Source organism: Tubulanus polymorphus, chromosome 1, assembly GCF_964204645.1.
Source record: "Tubulanus polymorphus chromosome 1, tnTubPoly1.2, whole genome shotgun sequence".
Classification (NCBI taxonomy): Eukaryota; Metazoa; Nemertea; class Palaeonemertea; order Tubulaniformes; family Tubulanidae; genus Tubulanus; species Tubulanus polymorphus.
The window spans coordinates 3,040,352-3,063,692 of record NC_134025.1 but is presented as its reverse complement, the minus strand read 5'-3'; the positions used below and the strand labels follow the sequence as shown (position 1 = coordinate 3,063,692).

The window sequence follows — 23,341 nt, the reverse complement described above, 5'->3', positions numbered from 1 at the left end:
CAAACATAATTTCTTAATTAAAAAAAAATTCTAAGCATATTTCATATTTATTTTAGTTAGTACTAATTTAACAATTCACAAGTCATAACAATCGAATTACGTTCATTAAATCAAAAATTGAAATCATGTTTCCTGATGATGTCAAATGGTGCCATTTTTTCGACCTATCTAATTTGTTTTTCATATTTTTTTTATAAATGAATAATAAGCTTCGTTCTGATAACAAAAATGACGCAAACATTAAACAGACTCATTTATTTCCCACGCATTTTGAGTCATTTTCTTTAACTAACTCAATATCGATAGTTATTAGCCTGGGGTTCTGTTGTATACATACAGAATGATGAAACAATAATGATGTGACGTCATTCTATGAGAGAATGACAGTTTCAATAGAAATTTGATATACCAAATATTCCAATTTATTATCCACTGTTGCTTAGTAACCAATTTAAATTGAAATAGATCTATGATATTCTCTCGCCAGAAATAGTTCGATTTTAAATGACTCAGTTATTCGACCCGACAATACCAGAATCGTTACGGGCGGATCCAGGGGGCCTGTCGACCTTCAAATGTTTTGATTTGTCTTTTAAAAGTCCATTCAAAAAAGCTTTCATGAATTCCTGACTTTTTACAACCTTATCATATAGATTCTTATAAGATTCGAACACATAATTAGTAGGATAAGGCAAAGTTTCTACTTGGAAATGCTATAAAATGCATCTAACCCATCTATAAATGAACAAATACGATGCCTTGCTAATTATGCCTGCTACAACGCATGTCACACAAGGCCATCAAAAGTAAGCCTTGGATCCGCCCCTGGGTTACACAGATCACACAAAATAAAATACTTATAATGTAGTATTCATTCAGGATAAATATTTAATCGTGTCATTAACAACAGTTTGAAATATTTGAAATAACAATTAATCGGTGATTTCTATTTCCGAACCGCGCAGTTTAGCATCGAAAGTAACTGTCACAACTGACACTAGTACAAAGTAAACTATGGACAGGCGTTAATCAATACTAACATTTATACACTAATAACAGTTATCATAAATCAATGGTCGGCAGCTGTAAAATTGATCTATGTTAATACACTAGCAAGTGTAGTATGCGACCCGGAGAGTATGTTAGCTGATAATAACTATGTTCATTTTCATGTACTGTTGATAACATATCTAAGGGTTCATTATCATAATAATCGCATTCTACACCAAAGGGTGGCAGCGAGAATTTCTTAAAAATCTAATCTATTTGTAGAAAATAACAAATTCAAGGAAATGTTGCTCAATGAATGGATGAGCCCCGAGCTGTTTTGATTTTAAAGATTTGCCCTTAATACGTACATTCTTTAAGTGAAACGAAATTAATTTATTTTCAGGAAAGTCATTATTTTCACCAAGATACAAGTATTTATATACATGTAAAATAAGCACTATACATTTGATGTCATCATTTATTTTCAGAATCTGAATCGGAATCAGAACTTGACGAAGAATCCGATGAATCTGCAGCGTTCGGTCGATCCTTGTTAAATGCACCGACCTGAAAAACAGACATATTTGTTTAGAAATATGCCCGAAAATCTAACAACGCAGACCGGGTCTGTTTTAGGGGTATTCCATTTGTTACGTACACAAGGTAGGGGTTCTAATAAAATTGGTATCAGTATCGTCAGGAGGTCTACAGTGTTTGCGTATTGCACAAACGGTACATTTCACTCTGTACTACCCGCTGAAGAGCTCCAGTGAATACATGCACATGGTGGGGGGGGGGGGGAAGTTTAGTACAGATGTGTACAAGAGGCAGGGTACATATGGTGGTACATTCTGCCAAAATTTTGAGTGCAGGATAAATGGAAAACCCCTTAATAATCTTGTAAATTGATAGCTAAAATCATGAATAGGTAGCTACGATTGTGCGTGTTTAAATTCACTGAATATTCTAACCGATCACAATACGCCCGAGGCATGTAAATATTTATACAATAAAAATATCCTTTGAATTATAAGCCGAGTGACTGATATTTGTTATATAAATAGCCAAATTGTCATGGAAACACTAGTAGGTTTTTAGACGTTTTTCTAGGAAGTGAGGGAGACAACATGGTGATCAGGGGTTCATGCCGTGGTATAGTCTCTTAATGCCATCAGGTTCGAATCCCTTTCTGACGATGAAACACGAGAATGATGCTTACCGGCCACGGAACTTGTTTGCCTTTTGCTAATAACAATTCTTCCATTCTTCGTAATGCAATCGGCCTCAATTGATCCAATTCGATACCTTCTGACTTAACCATATTTACAGTTTCCAATGCATCACTGACATCTTGGTTTTCAACTGTTTATAAAATCAGCATATTTTTTGTTAAGCCATACTGATGACAAATATTCTTCTTTTAAACCATTGAAATTTTACCTTGTAAACCGATAACATAACTATAAACAAATGCTCTATTGACGGTGTCATTGGGTCCCATGTTTTCCAGCATCTGATTCAGAATATCCAACTAGAAAAAAGTCATTTCCACATTTTGTTAAACTCATAAATCAATACTCATTCACACTACGCGGTTATTCATTTATTACCTATGCATTATTTGTATCTTATAATTGAATGATCCCTAAAGCATGTTACATACTTGGCAAATTTCATCACAGAATATTGTTTAGGCCAAAAAAATGATACCTCGTTTCTCCTAACCGGTTGGGTCATATTGTGAATTTCAATGAAATTCCCCTAGTCTGTCAAAAGCGTTAGAAGAAACAAGCATTTAGAATTGCTTACCCTATTTTCATTTTTCGCATAAGTGCACACCGGGACCAGTCTTATAGATTTGTATAGAAGTGGATACCTCTGAAATATCGCAGAACATAACATTTACCATATATCCGGCTATTAAGTCAATGTTTTCATATTCATCTATGGATGGAATGGATAACGCTTACCTTACTAATACTATCAGCTTTATCCAACTCATCGCCCATCATGTAATGATTCCACAAATGTCCAACAGGTATCAAACTACCAGCCTCGGCAGAACGCATGACTAGATCAACCACTGTAATTAATAATCATTCACAATGCTTGTATAAACACGTAAAACAAACGATGCAGATTTTTCATAATATTGTGTTTAACAAACGAACGTTTAGGAAACAGCTGTGGACTCTTCTGCGCAAACTGTTGAATGATAGATGTCGACAAATACTTCTCCAGATCGTCAATATTTTCAGACATTTTTTCCAGTATCTCATCGATTTCACCTCTACAAATACAAATATACTACTGGTACTAATATCACGTAACCTGATGCGTGTAACAAACTGTCAACACGAAATATACATACATACCTAACAAGGTGTGCCTTCAACAGCGATGCGTGATACAAACCCTTTCGTAATGCGACTAAATTGATGTTCTTTGTTTTCTGAATGGATTCAACATCGCCGAGGTCAGAGAACTGGTAAAGCAGTCGCGGCAACGCTGAAATCACAGGACAATTTCATCACACAGTTGTTATTTGTTCAGCGCTAAATCCAATAAAGTCAAACTCGCTCAAGAAGTCGTCACATTGCTTAATTCGTGACCTGTTACTTTTGAGTCCCAAATCAATTCACTAAGAGTAATTCATCTGGATAAGTCATAACAATCATCCCGAGTACGACATCTTAAGCGGGTTTAAGTAGACTCATAATTTCACCCAGTCCTGGCAATGGTTGTCTCCACAGAGATCTCCGTCACTCTACGATCCTCATCAGACACTAAGGTTCGTGGTGAAACTCATAAGATACACATGAAGTTTTTGAAAACTTACTTCCTTTCTGTCTCAGTTTGTAAACTCCATCAATTACTTCCTTCATAAAATTCGGAGAAAGCTCTTTACCTTGTTGTGACAAACTATAGAGGCAAACACGATGAAATGAGTTGTTGGCTATCAGTGACAAACGGGAGAGTAATTCAATAAACAAGAAATACCTACCTTTTCTTCAGATTAGCTATGTTTGGTATATCGCCTTTATTTCTCAAATTCTTCATCACTTCATTCTCCTCAGCGTGTAAGGGAGTGCTAGTTGATGATTCAGTCTGAAAAATCAGCACACGAATCTATATAGCTTTTACCCTTTCAGATTGAAATTTTCAAATTATCTCCAGTACTTTCGGGTATCCATTAGTCAGCACTGAAAGGGTTACTATCAAATGAAAAGGTTCGAGTCTTACCGAGTCTTCAAATGGATTTGTATCTGGTGGGATTTCAAATGGAACTTCCATGTTACTAGATAGTAAAGCCTTCCCTAAATAACGCAGAGTACGGAACCTCGGCGTCACGTTTTCCTCTTCAAATTGAGTGTAAACATCCAAAGCTTTGGTCATATCTTTGACTGAACCTGAAATACACATCAAAATCATACATTAATTCATGTATTTCATCAGGGTGGCCACTTTTATTTGACTTGCTTTTAAATATGTAAAACACCGACGGAAACTGTTTGATTTTATGAAATCTCAACAGATTTCTCCTGACTTATCTTTGATTTCTAGTTTTTTTTAACAAAATTCCCTGACTTTTTGTTAAGAAAAGAACATTTCCTGACTTTTTCCTGATTCCTAAGTGGCCACCTTCTTCTTCATGAATACAGTCAAACTCACGTAAGTCGAGTTTTTCATCAAGATTTTTACAAATACTTACAATATCCTCTGACCAACTGGAACAATAATTCCTCTTTATCCACGGCAAACATATTCTTCGTTACGGAAACCAATGTTTCTAATTCACTCAGTCGATGGTCGCGTATAAAATTTGAGCTGAATATTTTTAATGGTTCCATCAGCGCACGCAGACCTGGAGTCTGAAATTGTAGTTATTTTACGATAAGAAAAAACACTGACAAGATTCTTACGGATGAGGGAATTCCTGAACCTTGACCAAGTTTCCTGAATAAATTAAATGATATTCTCCTCAGTGGGGAATGTTTCATCACCAGCAAGAACAAGATGCTTAAAATTCAAATTTCCCGACTTTCCATGAATTTGAGAATAAGAATTCCCTGATTTGTAAGAACCCTGGACAGAAAGGCTGTCGAATTTACAAATAAATCAAGTCAAATCAAATTGAATAATGGGAATTCCTACCTCGAGAATTTTCTTGGCTTGTGGAAGGCGACCAGATTCGATAAACCGATAAATCAAATAATGGAGAACTTGCATTTCACCGAGAATCTGAGTCGATAAATCCATTGCTGAAACACATGTGAATTAAGACATTAGCTTCAATCAAATATAATAATCTTAACACCAACACACAGATAACACAGTGTACCTTTCTGAAGTCCATCAGGGTCTTCTCTTTCGATGAACATCTTGAACACGGAATCAAACATAGGCACTCTATTGAAATCATTGACACATCTCTGTAAACCCTCGAGTGCACCTTCTGCGTCATTGCTGAAAATATTCACTCCTTATAAATCATAGCACGAAATGACCAAATATTCATACGAATATAAATTGAGATATGTACTTTTTGATGAAACCGTTTATATATTGTTCCAGCAACTGGTAACAGTTATTCTTCACGTAGCCAAGCTCGAACAAGAGCTTCATTATATCGTAACATTCGGCCATATTTCCAGAGCAGCTTTCCAACAGTTTATTGCAGTTATTCGCTAGAATTAATTCTTGTCCGTAATCGCGTTCTAGCATGAACGCGCTGTGTCTGCTATGATAATCAGCCAAGATGTCTTTAACTCCTGGAATAAGAGGAAGAAAGAATCTTCAATAACTCGATTTAATCAGAAAATATTAATTTGAATTCTAGTCGTAATATCCAAGAATAATGGGATAGGCTTGTTTTTATGGCATCTGAGACATATTCTGGAGGGTACACTTAATAAATCATTTGTTTTTGACTGCCAACTCCTTCCATTTTAATTGCCCTCTTAACATTAGTAAGGCTTTCAATGCTATTCGAAGCCTTTTTAAATTCACTGGTTTTCAATGCCCATAAATAACCCTGTGAAAGCACTGAGCAACTTGAGGTAATACCTTGATAATCTCCATTTTCAGCCATAAGCCTCGCGGTATGCAGTATTGTAGAGATATACGATGAAAAATCTGAAAATTTACTTTCTCTGAAAATAACAAAATTTCAACAATGAGCTAGCAACCAATATTCTAGTTTGAAACGGCATCAGGGCCAAATTGCAGATATGACTTTAGTCCGCAGCAAATGCGACTAGTCTTAAGATGACTTAAGAAGGCTTAGACTGGTCATAAATCTAAGGAATTTCGTGCAACTGACCCCATAAGGTTATCAACTACTTACAGCAAGTCTTTGTAATGTAAAGCTTCTTTCAAATCTTTCTTATGCAGAGCAGCTAAATGGATGAACTGACGAATAGTATCCGGAGTGTAGACAAAGTCTGATTGTTCGATCTTCTTCTTAATCTCTTCAACTCGTTCTATATTCTGTTAAACAGATCATTTAGCATTTCAGAAACCTTTCAGTATGAAAACGGTGAAGATCTACTATTAAGCGCTTACCCCTTCAGCACAGTACTTATTGAGCAGCCATCTGAATACATTCTTTGTATTCGTATACCCCTTATCCTCGTAGCCTTTAAGAATTGACTCAAGTTCTGCAGTTGTCTTTGTAGATAAGTCGCCGACGGAAGTCGTCTAAATATAAATTCAAAAGAATAAAATTTTACATTTTGAGGTGAAATTAACATAGATGACTGACAGTGAATCTATGTAGTGTTAAAAGTAACCCACAATATCGACGATAAACCACGAGAAAATGCATATCATCATTCTCAATGAATCTCTGAAGATGGGTAGAAACATTTCTAAACCTAAATGTCAGTGTTGCATGTTTCGTAGTTAATCGTCAAAATATTGTCACAGTGGGTTTTTTCTGAAGATTCTGTGACCAATGTATGCGACTACACGTACGTATAAAGCACTACATTAAGAATTTGACTTTAAGAAGGGAAAGATTTACCCTCCGAGTTGTTGGTGTTGAACGAGGCATGATAGGTTTAGTATTTTCTACACCCATCTCGCTTATTTTCTGAAAATACAAATTCAATTACAATATTACTTGACCTTAACAGCAACAAACATACAGAATTCCGGAAAACAGAATGAAACCAACCTGCGCAATATCCTGTGATACGGATTGAGCTAGTAATAATTTCTGAAGGGGCTCTACATCTCGGATGGGAATCTTGAGATTCTGTAATTTGTCAAGAATATTCAACACGTCGTAGTATTCATAATATTAGTCGTCATAATATTGATAAGGCTAATGTGGCGCTAAGTTCAGCCAGGTTGTCTACTCTAGAGTTAATAATTTCTTCATCAACCGTTTACCTTCGAGATAGCGATATTGACAACATCTTCCATCTCGGATTTCTTTCTAGATTTAACCACGGTAAACAGCATGTCGGAATTGAGATCAGCACCGGAATATGCAGACTGTCCAACCATCTTATCAGATGTAAAAGCGAGTACCTACAATACCAAGAAATTGACTCATGCATGATAGGATAATAAAAAAAAAACAGGAAAACAAACATCAAAATACTATACGCATAAGAACTGGTACATACGCTCATCATATCTGATAATTGATCTGTTTTGCGTATTGTTTGATCGATGTACGGTCGCAGTACAGTTGAATAACATCTGATTTCATTACACTTTTTACCTGTAAATAAAACCAAATATAAAACTACCTCGTGCCGGTTTAGGAGGCATGATTAGTATTGCCGGTATCATCCATCCTCCCCCGGCAGGGATTCGAACCTGATGGCATCGAGATTGCCACGGCACGAAACCCTGCCATAATCGACCGTCTGCGCAGATACATGCGCAGTTCAGATGATGTGATTTTTAGCCAATCAGAAATCCCGTTTTATTTTAGCCCGGGTTTTCCCATTTATAGTTCTTCCTTGAAATTTGCCTCAACGATTATACAACGAGCAATCTGATTGGTGCCGCCAGTTTTCGTTCGGAAAGCTGCGCATGTACCTGCGCACCCGGTCTACTGATGCAGGGGTTCGTGCCGTGGCTGAGAGTAGCGATGCCATCAGGTTCGAGTCCCTGCAGAGGGAGGATGGGTATCATCGAGCTTATTGAGGAAAAGAAGTTTGCCTACCGTATTCTAGCGCTTCTTTGGTTTTACCGCTTTTCAGAATGTTTAAGAAGTTTGCAAACTGCGCATCACCTCGAGCTACACCAACAACCTGAAATAGATTCATTAATATCAATTCATTGAATATTATAATTACTATGCAGCAGCAGAAAAAGTTCATTGTCATACAGATACAATAATACTTCATCTTTCACATTTCTGCAGTGATACAAAAAAGACTTTAAGAAAATTACTAAGTCGTCACAAAAACCTATCCAGCCCATATCCAAGTAGTGAATGACAGGCATAAATGTAGATGCCTGAATGATTTTGAACAATTCTCGTTAAGTAACAATTCCGACACTTTGTCAATGAACAGAATGATATCAATTTTATCACAAAAAGCTTACATTTGAGTGTTGTCTTATCAAAAACCAATCAAACTTACCATCAACTTTTCAACGATAGTTTCGAGACTTTCACCTAATTCTTCCAACGATGGCACCAAGTAGAAATGTAGTGTATGCACATATTCTGAAGACTCATCGACGAGGTCATCCATTACTTTGACTACATTGTAGATACCTTCCTTGTTGTTCTGATGTTTGTATGCCATGATAATTGGCCAAAAATAATGAGTCCGAACAGGCAATCCCTAAATACATTACAAAACAAGTACAGTAAGTACCGGTACATGTGAATGAAGAAATCGATGAAGACAAAATTGTAAATCCAACAATGGAAGACTATTCAAAGCTTAATGAGACTACAACCTTACAGCTATCCAACTCATGATGGCTGCTAGGTTGTGGCTGTCAGTCTTCAATTGTGGGAGTTTCCTTAGATTTTTCACGAATCAGTCACATTCAATTTCTCTACTGAAGATGAATTTCCAATCAATAGATTCCCAAAGTCGAAGCCTGGGATTTGGTAATTTGCTGACATAATTTCATCACCACAAATCAAACCCTTTCAGCGTCAACAACACTTCCCCAATTATACTCAAGAGCTATCACATATGATGACTAGATGATGTAACGAAGGGGTAAACCCGTTATGAAGTGAAATGCACAATATGAGAAGTATGTCTAACCTGTTCTTTCATTTTCCTGAATATATCTATAGAATAGTCTGGTTTCTCATAGAGTAACGCCCACTGTGCGACCGATGATAAATCATCACTGTTCAATTTACGGTCATTCATATCTTTCATGAATGCCATCACTTTTTCAAGTTCCTGTAAAATAAAAGTTTTGAGTTTTGAAAATAATTCTCTAAGGTTTAGTTGCAGTCAGAAAGACAAAATGTTCCCAATATTTTTCATAATAAGTCATGAAATTTTCCGAATTTGTCATAATTTAACAACAACTCTTATTATTCTTTCACTGACATTTCAGGTAGAATGCTTCTACCCATCTTCAGGGTTTATTCAAAATTCAGAAATCAGTGAAACAAGAATTATATTAGTTATCGAATAGAATTGCTATGGTGGGTTATATTTGTCAGACTCCCTGTTAACGCTGTAATCTCTTATTGATCAACCGAGTAAACATCAGTATTTCCTACCACTTCATGTTGAATCAATGCTTTCAAGAAGAATCGGCCGAGGAATCGATTCTCCTCATTTTCCGTCTGTTCAACCGGCATTTGCATACTCAGATAGACTTTATACGCTTCGTCCACATGGTTTTTGGCGACCAGCTGCAGAATGCAAATTCTTGCGTCTTGGTTGTACCCCCTCATCATCGGCACCATTTGCAATACCTAATAACAGGTAGAACAATATATATCAAAGATTAATCGATATTTTGTCGATTTATTATAAACCGGTTATTTCAGATGGCTTAGAACGTGTAGAACAGAAGATGTAAAATTACCATTTCACAGAAGTCTTTATGGCCGCTATCGCAGAGAACGGTGTACAGCGCGAAGAAATGATTAGGATAAAATGTCACTCCTTCCTCTTTAGCTTGTTTGATAATCTAAAAGTACAAACCATATTTTTCTAATCAGAAAATTTGGCTCAAACATGGCTTTGAAATAATTATACACTTGTGTAGATTGCAAAACGATGCTTACCATTTCAATGCTATCAAATTTACCATGTTCACCATAACCACACATTAATGCAGTGTAGGTATCAGCTGATGGATAAATACTTGACTCTCTGAAAATTATCAGAATACATATATACAGAAACTGTATAATTCCACTACGTTCAGAATTCAACTAATCTTTAACTTCTTACCTCATTATATCGAGAACTTTGTAAGCACTTTCTTCATTGCTGTAAAATCAAATAGTTATATGCCATACAACCATTTTGGTAATATAAGCATTATTCATAATACATGTATACAGACTTGTCAATGGACTTACTCGCAACGCATATGACCTGTTACCAATGAGTTAAACACATGTTCATTGATGGGTATTCCTTTTGATTTCATGTGTTCCAGAATTTGACTGAAATAAAAATTCATAACATCAAAGACTAGAATTCCCCGATTTTCCTCGACCCTTGACCAAAAGTTCCTCGATTAAATTCTGGTTTTTTCTGGACTTTCAAGAACAGAGTTAGAATTCCCTGCACAAATACCATAGAAAACATACCTGGCACCTTGAATATCACCATCCTGACAAAAACTAGCAACCAATCTCTGATATGTAACTCGATTCGGCGTAATGTTATTTTCTTCCATCTCAGCTAAAAAACTTGTCGGATTGAACTTGTGCTCATTCTCAAGATGAACACGTAACAGCGCGTTATAATGCATTACGTCAAACGAGACGCCCATCTCTTTAAATTTCTGCCACAATTCGTCTGCTAGTTTTGATCTTTGCGACGGATTCTGGTCGGCTAAAATATTACCTAAACACCGCAGCATCAACAAACATTGATGTGAATTTACTTGATCTGAAAAGAGAAAGCATCAAAATCTAATCATTCAATCACAGAAAAAGGGAAATTTGCCCATCGTAACAAATCAAGTTTTACAGAGTTTTACAATAAACTATAGGCTAAATCATAGTTTTATAAACATACTTTCTTTCTGCATGAGTTTATAAACTTGTTGAAGCTGTAGATGAGTAATACACCCGAACCGTCGCACGTCATTATCCATCAGACTCAACGCATTCTCAACGGATAATCGTCTACTATCTCGATTCTGCGACGACATTCCACTACTATCCCGGCGTCTCGGCTGCCAGCTTCTCTCCTTTCTTCCAGGTTGCTGATCATTCTTTTGTTGAACTTGTGAAGCAACTGTAGCAAAAGCTCTAAAAACGAATATTTCATGATATTAGTTAAGAAGTTATCTAATTTGAGGTAGTGCTGCCACCTATCGTCTCGAGTGAAAAAAGCCGGCATTAACACGTGAAATTTGATAATTGACGATCTTTTCGGATTTTGACAAACCTAGAACGTTCTACTAAATGCGAATTCGATATTTGTCTCACTGTAGTTCTGCATAATGCCTCGGTTGAAGTAATTCGACCGAATAACGGGATTAAATTGCTGAAGATTCGCCGGCCATGGAAAAAGGCAGCCATTTTGTAAGAGGTTCGAGTAAAACACGGAAGAGGATTTATGACGGAAAAACGGACAGTTTCACGCTCAAGTTCATCAAATTAACCCAAAATTAAACATTGACATAAAACATCACATCCTTTAGGCGAATTTCTTTCATAAAAGATATTCTGCAATCGCATGCCTTCCACGTAAATCAACACGCTCAAACCAGTTGCAAAATCTTAACCGTCATGTGCTGCCCCTGTTTATACATATTTGTACCCTGTCCGTTGTGCGCGCCTCAATTATTTCGACTAAATATCTACGGACATGTCTTCGATGAAGAAAAAAGGTAATCCACTGGAAAAGAAAATACCAGTGAATCCTAAATATAAAGATGTCAAACCGGTGGTTGATACAGGTGCGAGTGTATCTAAGTTTATGAGAGATATCGAAGAAAAACAACTAAATTATCGATATCGGCCGGATGAAATTTTCAAAAGAATGAAGATAACTACATTCGTCCAATTGCTTATTCAAGTAGCAGATATCACAGCACAAGATGAAGATGATACTGAAAATATTCCACCATCTATGGTTAAAACTCATGAGAGTGGTGAAGCACCAAGTAGACCTGACACTGCTGTAGCAGATGATGAATTACAGATGATTCATCAAGATAGCCCAAATTCATCATCAACAGTTGCTGAAGAAGGTGATGGTATCGCGATGGATACCGCGCGGTCAACGCTTTCAAGTGTTATACAAGGTGTTGGCGAGATAGATATTGAGCAACAATCAGGTTCATCACCGAAAGTTATTCAATCTATCGATACGTGTCCTTACCTCTTACTGGACGTTCGCGAGGAAGATGAATTTTCGCGGTGTCACCTGATCCGTGCGTTGAGTTATCCATCGGCCATGTTGTCCAGATCTGTAAATTATGAAACGAAAGAAATGCTTAGTTTCAAGAACCAACGAGGAAAGATTATCATTCTTTATGACGAAGATGAAAGAATCGCCCATAAATGCGCTACAACGCTAGTACAGAGAGGTTATGACAATCTATTCCTGTTATCGGGAGGTTTGAAAGTAGCGTATAAGACATTTCCAGAAGGACTGATGACTGGAACAGTTCCTTCTTCTATATCACCATTAAAGAAAGGACAGATAGCCAATTCTGCTACGAAAACTAAATTCAGTGAAGATGATATGACATTGCTGCGTACTAAACACGATGATGTACTTATTGCTAGCCACAGTGGAAGAAAATCAACAGCGTCGAGTCGAGTTGGTTCAGTTTCTCAGATGTCTGGTAGAACGAGCGCATCAGGGACAAACTCTAAGCCGGTGTTCAAACCTTAGGATGGTGTTATGAGAAATCTTAAATTCAACCATTTCACGGATTCTTAATGACTACGCAGCTGAACATTGCACGATATTGAACTTCTACCTTTTGAATTTGGCTGTGTGAATTAATGATCTATTGTAAGATATTATTTGGCCTTAAAACTTAAATACTACTTGTTGTACAATGATGAGATTCAATTTATCTAGTTTCGATATAGAAATTTATAGATAAAAATGAGATGTAAAAACTTATAAACGTCCATTTGTTATGAATGCAAAATAAACTACTTAAATAAAATGTTTTGTCATTTACTGGTAGGGTCGGTCTATGAAGGTAATTCACTGGTAGAGTGACTGAGGGTCTGACCTTAAAGGACATTTACTGGTAGAGGGTCTGACAGGATCACTGAATGCCTAAGTATACTGATGAATGGACTGGTAGCGGACCCTTTAGATCTTGAAAATCTAAAGAGAGATGACTGATACATGTTAGAGTATAAAATTGGCCGGGGTAAAAATATTGAAAAATGTAAAGCGCTCTGAGCAGCCTGGCTGGATTTAGCGCTATATAAGACACATATTATTATACTATTTAAGGGCTGACTACATGGTTCGTTGTAAGATAGTTGGTGCTACTTGAAAAATTTTGTTAAGGACCTGATTTGTGCCTGCTTTTTACGAAAATATCATTAAGTGTTGGAACTACATTTTGATGAACATTTTTGTCCACAGACAATTGGGCAGGTAATTGAGATAAAACATCCGTAGGAACCCTGAATAAAGAGAATGCATCCGATAGCGTAAGGTTGGATTGGGATTTCTACTTTTATGATTGGCCGGTAGACCCTCCAAGAGAAAACATTTAATCGCCGAGTTTAGATACATTCAATTCGGGCGTCAGTTTCCGTCAGTTTTAGTCGATATTTAGGGCGGTCGACGCTGTCCGGATTATAGTGATAACCGCACAAGCGTAAACATGGCGGCTTAGAGCGCATAGAATTTTAAAGGCTGTCAAAATCTATGAATTCGTCGTAATTGACGCCGGTTAGTCATCATTTCCACTCATTTTTTAATACCATACACCTAATTGATTATTTTCCAGTCACTGATGTGTAATATGTATATTTTGAAGGCAGAGTTTAATTGATATTTGGCTTTGTTTTTTTATATCCTCGGACGGTTGCCGCTCTCTGTCTGTTTTGTTTGTTTGCATTTTATCATTCGTTTGTCAGTTAGTTTCAGATTATTGTTAGCTTTAGAGATCTTTGTTCTTTTTCATTGTGTTATTTATTTCCGTTATTTAAAAAGACAAAAGCACAATGGCAATCTATTTAAACGGTTAGTTAGTGCTATTGAAACCTTTGATTGAAGAAAGAAATTCGTAGCCTGCCCCTCGGCTTTTACTATACTACTGATGCCTGACACTGACTTATCAGTGTCTGATGATTCAATAATATCATGATTCATAATAAATCTTACTCATTTCATTGTTGTCGTTTTCAGGTAAAGCTATGTTTAACGCGGATATTGACACATCTTAATCTTCATTCTCATTATGGCTACTACGAAAGGCAGTAATTATCAATATGAATTTGTTGGTAAGTTGTGATTAATTATTTTGATGAGATTGTAATGATTCGAGATATCTAGTTTTGAAATGGAATGATTTATTATCTACTGTAACGCGCATTGCTGAATATTTACTAAAGATTCTCAAGATCGAAGTTTTATCATTTTGAAATTCAAGTAGGGCCTAAGCCTATTTTTATTTTGAAATTTGGACAGGTATTTTTGAAGGGTATTATTTCGTATTTTCAGCTAATGTCTTCAATTGGGATGAGTATTTGGAAAGTACGGGGGCAGAAGCGGCTCCTGCGGTTTGTTTTAAACAGGTAAAGATAGAGTTTCGTGCATGAATTTCAACAGTCGTTCTGTGTATGAAACTTTTATGAAAAATTGTCCATATAACTGTGTATTTCTAACAGTGGTCGGAACCACCTGCGAACAAATTCAAAGTGGGAATGAAACTCGAAGCTCAAGATCCACGTAACCTGACTTCAACGTGTATCGCGACCGTAGTCGGTATTCAAGGTCCTCGATTACGTTTACGACTCGACGGAAGTGACAATAAAAACGATTTTTGGCGTTTAGTCGATTCCAGTGATCTGCATCCTGTCGGATATTGTGAAAAGAATGGAGGCTTGCTACAGCCTCCTTTAGGTAAATCTTCGATTTGGCACTATTCCTTATGTTGCACTCATTTGGCCTGAAAATCTCCTGGGGTGGACTTTTTAGCAATAGCGCATTTTGTGGTCAAACCCAGTCGACAACCACCACTTTAAATACTTAATAATAGAGAATTCTTCATCATTGTTATTTTACATCTTTCTCATTAAGGCTTCAGAATGAATCAGTCTTCCTGGCCCTTGTTTCTGAAGCGAACTCTGAATGGAGCAAAGATAGCTGGTGAAAGCTGTTTTAAAAAGGTAAGAATTTTTTTGAAATATAAGCCTAACGTCATCAATAAAATCGACCACAGTTGATATTTGAGATTTCCTAAAATCAACTTGCAGTACTACAGGGTCCCAAAAAGTCTTTGTCAAAAATTCTTTATACTCCTTCAAAACGAAAAATGCCTTTAAAGTTGCTTGAAACTTTGTTGATATGAGCAAAATGTCAGAAACTCCTTCAATTCAGAAAATACTGACATTGAGTATTCCACAGTACTAATTCGACTTCCATTTCATTGATAATTTGCAGGAGGCTCAGGCGCCGCGGTGTAATTTGTTCAAAATCGGGCAGAAACTTGAAGCCGTCGATCGAAAAAATCCTCACCTCGTTTGTCCGGCGACGATAGGAGCTACGAAAGACGATCAAATACATATAACATTCGACGGCTGGCGAGGAGCATTCGATTACTGGTGCACTTACGATAATAGAGACATTTTCCCAGTCGGATGGTGCGCGAAAACCAACTGCGCTCTTCAACCTCCCGGTCAGAAAGGTACGCGGCTTCCCATTTCTTACAGTAGAAATCAACTCGATTCAGTACGAACTGAAGTTGAGAATGTACACGTGTATTTTTTGGTAATACGAAGAGAGTCGCAATGTAGAAACCTGGGTAAATAGAAACCTGGATGCAGTGCCGCATTTGTGCGTTAGAGTTTTAACTCTTGGGTTAAAATCTATTTATTTGCAATGGGTAAAATCTCAGCTCACAACTATGGAGGAAAAAAATGTTTAAGATTGGAAATTTTTGTTTTTCAAACAGAAAACCATTTTTATCACGGAACGAAAACTGAATGAAATTCTTATGTTTTAGATCATTCAGTTTTTTCATGGTTGTGAGTTTGACACTCTATTCGGTTACCGGTATATAATCGAAAAAGAAACGATCAATATCGATGATCAGACCTCCCTGCGCCATTACATCATACCGGCCGATTCTTTCATATTTCCATCATTTACTAAAGAGCGACTATTCATTTTGACTCGTGATGTATTTGCGAGAACTACTGGTCTTTCTGCATGTAATTTAGTGTTGGACTGAGTTGGTCTCTTCTGATTTGTGAATTAAAAGTATCCTGAAACTGGTTAAGAAAATTAATTGAGTGCACCTTTATGTGTGTAATCATCATGAAGATCTCACTGAATGTGTAGTGCTAGTCACTCCGCGGGGTATAGACTAATTATTTGCGCATCGATTTTGACTACTGGTTTGTTGAATGATCAGGGTGGATGGCATTATATACATTTTCATCAAATCTCTTGTTGTTAGCGTCATTGAAACTAAGGAAGATTGGTAGGTTTTGTGTGTTGTGTGCATGTGATTTTCAGCACTACTAGCCTGTGTCTGTCTTGGAAAGATTATAGATTTCTGAATTCTTGAATAAAAGGGCGTTCGAATTTAGCATTGCATCCGTAAAAGACTGGTTGTTAGTTATTCGATGCGTAACCTTACACGTAGGCTCTCAGCTGAAAAATATCGCTAAGTCGTCAGAGACCGATAGAATAATAAGTGATTTAAAAGCAAGCAGACTCGAGCAAGTAGAAGTTTGGTGAAACATTGTGTGGTTGATTTATTCTGTCTGTACGTGAAATATGAATGTGTCTTGACTCTTTACTTTCATCTCTATAACACATTTATTCATTCAGATTATTCGTTCCTGTTGTGTAATCCTCCTCAGCTGAAAGTTTTTCCAAAAATCTACCGTCATCATTTGCTCAGTAGTTACGCAATATATTCCTATTAGCTTTACAGCCTCGAATGAGTTCAAAACCTGACCTCGCGCTCGTCATATATCATTGATAGTGAAGTTGAATTTTGTCGACGTAATTGTTTGTTAAATCCTTATTTTGAACCAGTGAAATCTGAATTCTGGATTTCTTCGCTTCGGTTAAACGGATTGTAAAACTACAACAACTTCCTTGACGTATTACATCGATGATGATTTTTATAAAGCAGCGATATCCTAGTTTGACTTATTAAATTCAGTGTATTTATTTCCCACTTATCCTATTAGCTAGAAATAATGTCCACATATTTTTTGATATTATATCTGTCTCGTGTATTTAATGTTTTAAGCGATGTTTCCTATAGTAGCGGTATACTGGGTATATATCGGGTATTGATGATACACAGGAGGACATCACCTCAAAGCGTTTCTGATTTTCAAAAATGCGGAGAGAGACTCGATTACGGAATTCCACTTTGTCACCATTTCATCTCGTCGTTCGCAATCGATACCGCACTGATACTTACGATGTTCTCGTATGTTTCAGGTTTGCCGCAATTCAAGGTGAATAAAATGTTGAAATCGCAACAGCAGAAATCACAGATGCCAAATTTGACGTCGACGAATGCGTTGACGGCGTTACCTACGAGTACGACTACGACGACCGTGGAGTCCTCGGCGACTTCATCCGTACAAAACAACGCGACTCAAAACGCGCCGATCAGTACAACTACTACTACTACATTCCCTACGACTCCGAAATCTCCGCTCGGTCAACCGCAGTTACCAACGTCGCAAAATCTACACATCGATATCTCGGAAGCCGATGTCGTCAGTAGCACGCCGAATCAACCAGTCGCTTCTGGTAAGCAAATCAAATGTAAGTTATAACTATTCAGGTAAATCTCAAGCATGATTGGAGTCGTGTTTCGATGTAGTAACAATCAGTGTATATAAAGTCTATTCACCATACTTGCAGGTAGGTAACATTTCGCTCAAATTTTCATCATCCTTTTCAGTTCGATTCTTTTCAAAATTTTTCCGTATACTTTTTAAAAATCGTTTATTTTGCTAGGAATGTACGTATTATTTCCTCATTTGATTAATTATTATGTTTGCTTATATTTCATTTTGTGATGTCCCGTCTTTGTGGCTTGGTGGATACGACGTTTGACTCACTACCGAGAGGTGGTGGTTACAAACCCCAGTAGAACCACGCTAATCAATGTTCCCCGACTCACTGATCTAACAGCAAGAGTTGTTAACAGTTCCGAGAATCTTCAACCAGACAAAGAAGCGAAACCTAATCGTTCTGGACGAAGTTGATTCACTACATTTGATTGTTTTTTGATATCATTACAGTGTGCGTCTATGTAAATCCATCATGCGCGTGCAATGCGTATCTGAGGAGGGACAAAGTTTCTCAGCTGCCAACTCAATACGGCCCGAGTTCGGTGTCACGCGTTCTGCGTATGTGTGTTCAAGCTTGTATCGATTGTGCTGTTCAGGAGAAGGCAGTTTTTCACCGAGTGAAAGAAGGCAATGGGAAAGTTGTAGTGACAGGTATGTAGATAAACCACACTATCAAAGTAAAACCCTCACAAGTTTAAAACATGTTCACCGTCGACTACTAGATACTTATTAGGTGATATGTCTCATAGTTCCGGTTCTGTCATCATTGCCACTACGAGATATCTCGTAACTGGTCCTTTGTATTCACTGTTAGGTATTTGCACTCTGAGTGTTGGAATGACACAGTCCTGATTGGCTGGCAATGTGACCAGACTCTGTTTCATTCTCAATGCGCATTAGTAGTCGATCAATTTTGAACAATGGCTGACTATGTAATAGCTTTATTGCCAACTAAGAGCTAAACTCATGGAGCGACTGGGAAAAACACTGTAGCAGGGAATGTATTGAATGTTGGTGATTCGTTTATCTTTCAGCCACTTACAATAGTAAGACTTTCACGCGAAGGTTACCCGTCATTGAAAAGGTATCGGCATTTTGGAGTTTCATTGAGGCATTTTTAGAAGAATTATGCAGTGAAAATATGTTTTCTAGTCAACCTATATCCTCAAGTAATAATGTGTCGCCAAAACCCGTAAAAAATGGATCGATTAAAGAAAGTAAGTTAACTATCAATTATGATTTACTGCAGCTATCTCTCTGGAGTTATTTTATTTGATGAATGAATAGATTTTTATCACTGGACAGGTGATATGACGTGCCCAGCTGCTCTGAAGTCACCCATTCCACAAGGCCCGTTGAGTCCACAAAGTACAAGTTCAGTAACGAATGTCTCCACGTCAAAGCGCCGTTGGTCGACTGAATCTGGTGATAGTCACAAAGGAAGTAAAGCACCGAAACTATCACGAAGATATTCGAGTCCTTACGAACAAGAAGGTAACGTAAAGATCACGATCCCAATGACTCCTTGATTCCTTAAAAACTCATAAACGATAAAAGCTTTTAAAGGTTCTTGAAACACTTTTAATTCGAGCAAAATGCCCAAAAACTCCTTCTGTTTAGAGAAATAGAAATTTTTGTCTAGTTTGAAGTTGTACAGTTAACTACCAGGTATGCTTAAATCAGTATAGTTGAGACCAGGATTTTTTTACCCAATTGGGCGGTTACCAAATTAGAACTCTTGAAATGTCCTTGTATCCAGGAATGACTAATCTGTAGGGACCTTGTAAATGTTCGCCGTTTTACTATTTTGTGAACTTATGTTGAATTTCAGGCGCTGGTTCAGCTAGTAATACATCTGTATTCGAAGGTCCCAGTCAGAGCATGAAGCTTCCAGAAGACCCATCTGATTGGACTACTGACGACGTGTTGAGACACATTGCTGATATCGACCCTGCTTTATCACACCATGCTGAACTTTTCAGAAAACATGTAAAAATCTTTGATCTTTGATATTCGTAATCCTCGTTCAATACTGGTGAGATTTTGAAATGTTTTGTTCGTCTGTTTTTTAGGAGATTGATGGAAAAGCTTTTCTACTGTTAAAGAGTGAAATGCTTATGAAGTACATGGGCCTCAAATTGGGTCCTTCGTTAAAGATTTGTCACATTATTGAAAAACTGAAGTTGCGGGTTTGCTGAATGTTACCCTCGGAGAGGAAAAATTCTTTTAGAACTATGTTAATCACACGCATGATTATAACTAACTGTTACATCTTAGCCGATAGGATATTTATGCATCAATTCAACACGAAGTAGAAAGCTCGGCTGACTCGTTGATTGATTGAGTTCGAATCATTGATACCTGGATTTTGTTTAACATTCTTTTTAAAATTCTATAGATCTACTACTTGCATGAATGCAATATACCATAAAATCATTATCAATGCTTGATTTACTATTTCCTGAACATATCATGGCTTTAAATCGTGATTTGTTGTAAACATTAAGATCAAAAAACCTTCTTGAATATATCTGGTATATATGTCTCTTATTAAGCAGGGGTTAGTTGCTTGAATGTCAAGGTTAACCTGTGGCCTCTAACTTACTCAGTAGCCACGTTCCACTTCATTATTTTGAACGTCCTTAGTTTATTCCGTTCAATTTAGAATGGACTAAACGTTCACACTAGCGAAAAGTTAGTTCTAAATTGGTCCATTCCATTTTAGAATTGACCATTTCTCATGGAAACTTTGCTTGAATGGCCCGTCAATGATGAGTATTGCGTCTAGCTAGACCAGTGATACCTGCTCTCAGATTCGAAAACATGAGAATGCACATCATTGATTGGTCCGTTCCAGGTATGGGCCAAATTTGAACAGACTAATAAGTGATAGTGCGAACATGGCTAGTGTGACAATTTAGATGGATGAGGATGGTATTTTTTCCAATATTTTACTTGACGTCGAGTGACTGGGCCTAGTATTTTATGTTCACTAGATTGTTGCAGTGAGGTGTTTTGTAAATATAGACGCATATTTAAAAACGAAAATTGTAAATAATCGATTGTTCAAACACGTTAGTGTTTCTGTATATAAACATTCAATTGATAATGTGAAAAATTAAGGATCAGATCTGATATTGTAATGTACAATTTTGGAGTGGAGCGACTTGTATTTCTGGTTGTAAAGTAAGTTTGAAAGTGTATATATTGAGTAGAGGATATTGAAGGGAGTTTCTATTGAATTGAAACTATGTCTGCTGGTTGAGTCCTGTTAATGATAATCATACTTTTAACATTGTCGTTATAATGTACATGTTAGCATTACTTCGATCTGTTCTGAAAATTATTTCAGTAATTGAATTGATTCTCTTTGCGTTCGCAAACTGTTTTCCTGAATCCCGGCACAACACTTGTGAGGAATGAGCGGTTATAGGATGTGTATAAATAAACCATACTGTGTTTGTAATAAAACCTTAAAAGATGTTCATATAAAACATTGTTCATGGAGCTCCATCATAGGAATAATAAGGAATGGCTTTAAATGTTGTAACATTTTCCATCACGTCGTTACAATTACTTTTACTTAACATGTAAAATAGAAATGTTTATGAGAAGACAAGACCCTAAACCGAATACATTTCCATATACAGGCAGTAATCTGTATAGATATATGCAAGGTATTGAAGGTTGTCACGATCGTGATATAAGGACATTCCAATCAGTCTAATCTACGACTGGCATCAACTAATAAAAACTCGCTACTCTTAAAAGTGATAAGCAAATTGAAAACTAGTAAATGTAACTCGTCTCTGATTTGTGTTCGTTTATGTTTTACTGGATTGAAATGTTTTGATATCAATGATCTGAAAATGACGTCATTGTAAATAGTGATAAATTGTATATACAAAAATCGTGTATATTTTTGTGAAAACCTGCTTTTACTGGGAATATATCGCATCGAGGGAATGGAATGTTATTGATGTCAATCAGTCGGTAATATTCGATTCCCTTGATGTGATAGTGTATCTTTGCTTGATGTCGCTTTGTGAAAAATTGTGGCTTAAATTATAAAACTCGAATGTTAGTGTGTTATATATTGAAAGCATTATGTGAAGAAAGTTTAGTTTTATCGACCGCAAGACCAGATTTATTTTTATCCAGCCTCAACGCATCTGTATTTTATTAGCTCACCTTATTGTTTTTTAGGGCGCAGCTCAGTTAGTTTGGTTTTTGAGGAACACTGATAAAGGTACCATTACCAAAATTATTAACACTATTGAGATCTTGCAGCCATCTCCTTTTTCGACTTGACTATGTCATATTTGTTGGCTTTATATGAAGTTGGTAAATCCCCTCGCGTTCGTTATGTGGCAGGTCTCCAGCACTGTTTGACAAACATACTATAAGGTGATGTACTAGATCTCTATAGTGTACTGACAATAATAGACACCACGTACAATACCTCTGTTGCGCAGTGACGCTAATGCTGTTCCATATTTGTGAGTTAAGATCTGATTTTAGAGTCAAATTTAATCAACAACTTTGGAACTGACAGCTGAATGTTGTACATTCATTTCCTGGACCCGGGTTTCACTGAATCAACTTATACTTTCACTGATGACTTTGTCGTTCTCAACATCTTCAACATCCTGATTACCATTAAGTGTAGTTTTGTGAAACTGGGTCCGCGGGCCGGCTCAATAGTCATGGCTTAGACTTAAGACCAGTCTACAGACCACCTGTAGTTCTATAGAAAATCTAACGAATCTAGACTAATCTTAAGATTTAAGACCACTTTTTGGAGTTAAGTCATGACTATGTAACTGGTCCTAGGTTCTTGTATATTGTTTTCCATGTGTTATTATTTTAAAGCGCTCTCAATCACTTATTGTCTTCATGCATTTCTATTTGTTTCGTCATGATTTCTATGATGTGTTTTGCCTTGATTTGTATCTGGAGAATAAATGCGATAAAACTTGATTGCCATTACCATCAAATCAGACATTGTCTTCATTTTCGACAGTCGCACGTTCTTCGCCGAATCGTGGAATCTTTCTGACAATTTCTCGAGAGTCGAGTCTTTTCTAACCTTCAGAGTGATCGTTGCTGGCGCTTTTTGTAATCCTGCAGTAAACCCTCCTTATTTTAGTATCGATGGCGCATCACGATGTAACAAACCAC

At 36.9% G+C, this 23,341-nt stretch overlaps 3 protein-coding genes across 7 annotated transcripts; 2 read left to right on the top strand and 1 right to left on the bottom strand.

The window, feature by feature from the left end:
* Positions 1 to 39: 39 nt before the first annotated feature.
* Positions 40 to 11,704, bottom strand: LOC141914720 (leucine-rich PPR motif-containing protein, mitochondrial-like). Its single transcript, XM_074805996.1, has 32 exons — positions 11,571 to 11,704; positions 11,196 to 11,431; positions 10,763 to 11,066; positions 10,529 to 10,615; positions 10,398 to 10,436; positions 10,229 to 10,316; positions 10,027 to 10,131; positions 9,716 to 9,913; positions 9,243 to 9,386; positions 8,598 to 8,804; positions 8,174 to 8,261; positions 7,626 to 7,723; positions 7,387 to 7,527; positions 7,169 to 7,249; positions 7,016 to 7,084; positions 6,556 to 6,690; positions 6,338 to 6,480; positions 6,058 to 6,143; positions 5,534 to 5,762; positions 5,333 to 5,457; positions 5,146 to 5,252; positions 4,703 to 4,862; positions 4,234 to 4,400; positions 3,995 to 4,098; positions 3,830 to 3,912; positions 3,366 to 3,498; positions 3,162 to 3,280; positions 2,961 to 3,073; positions 2,800 to 2,868; positions 2,431 to 2,521; positions 2,210 to 2,352; positions 40 to 1,557 (listed from the first exon to the last, which is right to left on the bottom strand). Exons 1-32 carry the CDS (start codon positions 11,702 to 11,704, stop codon positions 1,465 to 1,467), a joined length of 4,119 nt encoding a protein of 1,372 aa, XP_074662097.1. The 3' UTR covers positions 40 to 1,464.
* Positions 11,705 to 11,935: 231 nt separating this feature from the next.
* On the top strand, positions 11,936 to 23,140 carry LOC141902827 (polycomb protein SCMH1-like). Of its 5 annotated transcripts, none has more exons than XM_074790737.1 (12): positions 11,936 to 12,015; positions 14,517 to 14,611; positions 14,832 to 14,905; positions 14,999 to 15,233; positions 15,411 to 15,499; positions 15,774 to 16,017; positions 17,796 to 18,113; positions 18,611 to 18,811; positions 19,195 to 19,377; positions 19,448 to 19,654; positions 19,992 to 20,149; positions 20,233 to 23,140. In XM_074790737.1, exons 2-12 carry the CDS (start codon positions 14,569 to 14,571, stop codon positions 20,356 to 20,358), a joined length of 1,878 nt encoding a protein of 625 aa, XP_074646838.1. In that variant the 5' UTR covers positions 11,936 to 12,015; positions 14,517 to 14,568; the 3' UTR covers positions 20,359 to 23,140. The 5 variants fall into 5 exon arrangements, with proteins under 5 accessions (XP_074646838.1, XP_074646859.1, XP_074646851.1 ...); XM_074790758.1 differs by lacking the exon at positions 11,936 to 12,015 and adding an exon at positions 13,981 to 14,057 and having other exon boundaries at positions 19,484 to 19,654; XM_074790750.1 differs by lacking the exon at positions 11,936 to 12,015 and adding an exon at positions 13,981 to 14,057 and having other exon boundaries at positions 19,466 to 19,654.
* Positions 11,951 to 13,283, top strand: LOC141902849 (centrosomal protein of 41 kDa-like). Its single transcript, XM_074790768.1, has one exon. It carries the CDS (start codon positions 11,994 to 11,996, stop codon positions 13,026 to 13,028), a length of 1,035 nt encoding a protein of 344 aa, XP_074646869.1. The 5' UTR covers positions 11,951 to 11,993; the 3' UTR covers positions 13,029 to 13,283.
* Positions 23,141 to 23,341: the final 201 nt, after the last annotated feature.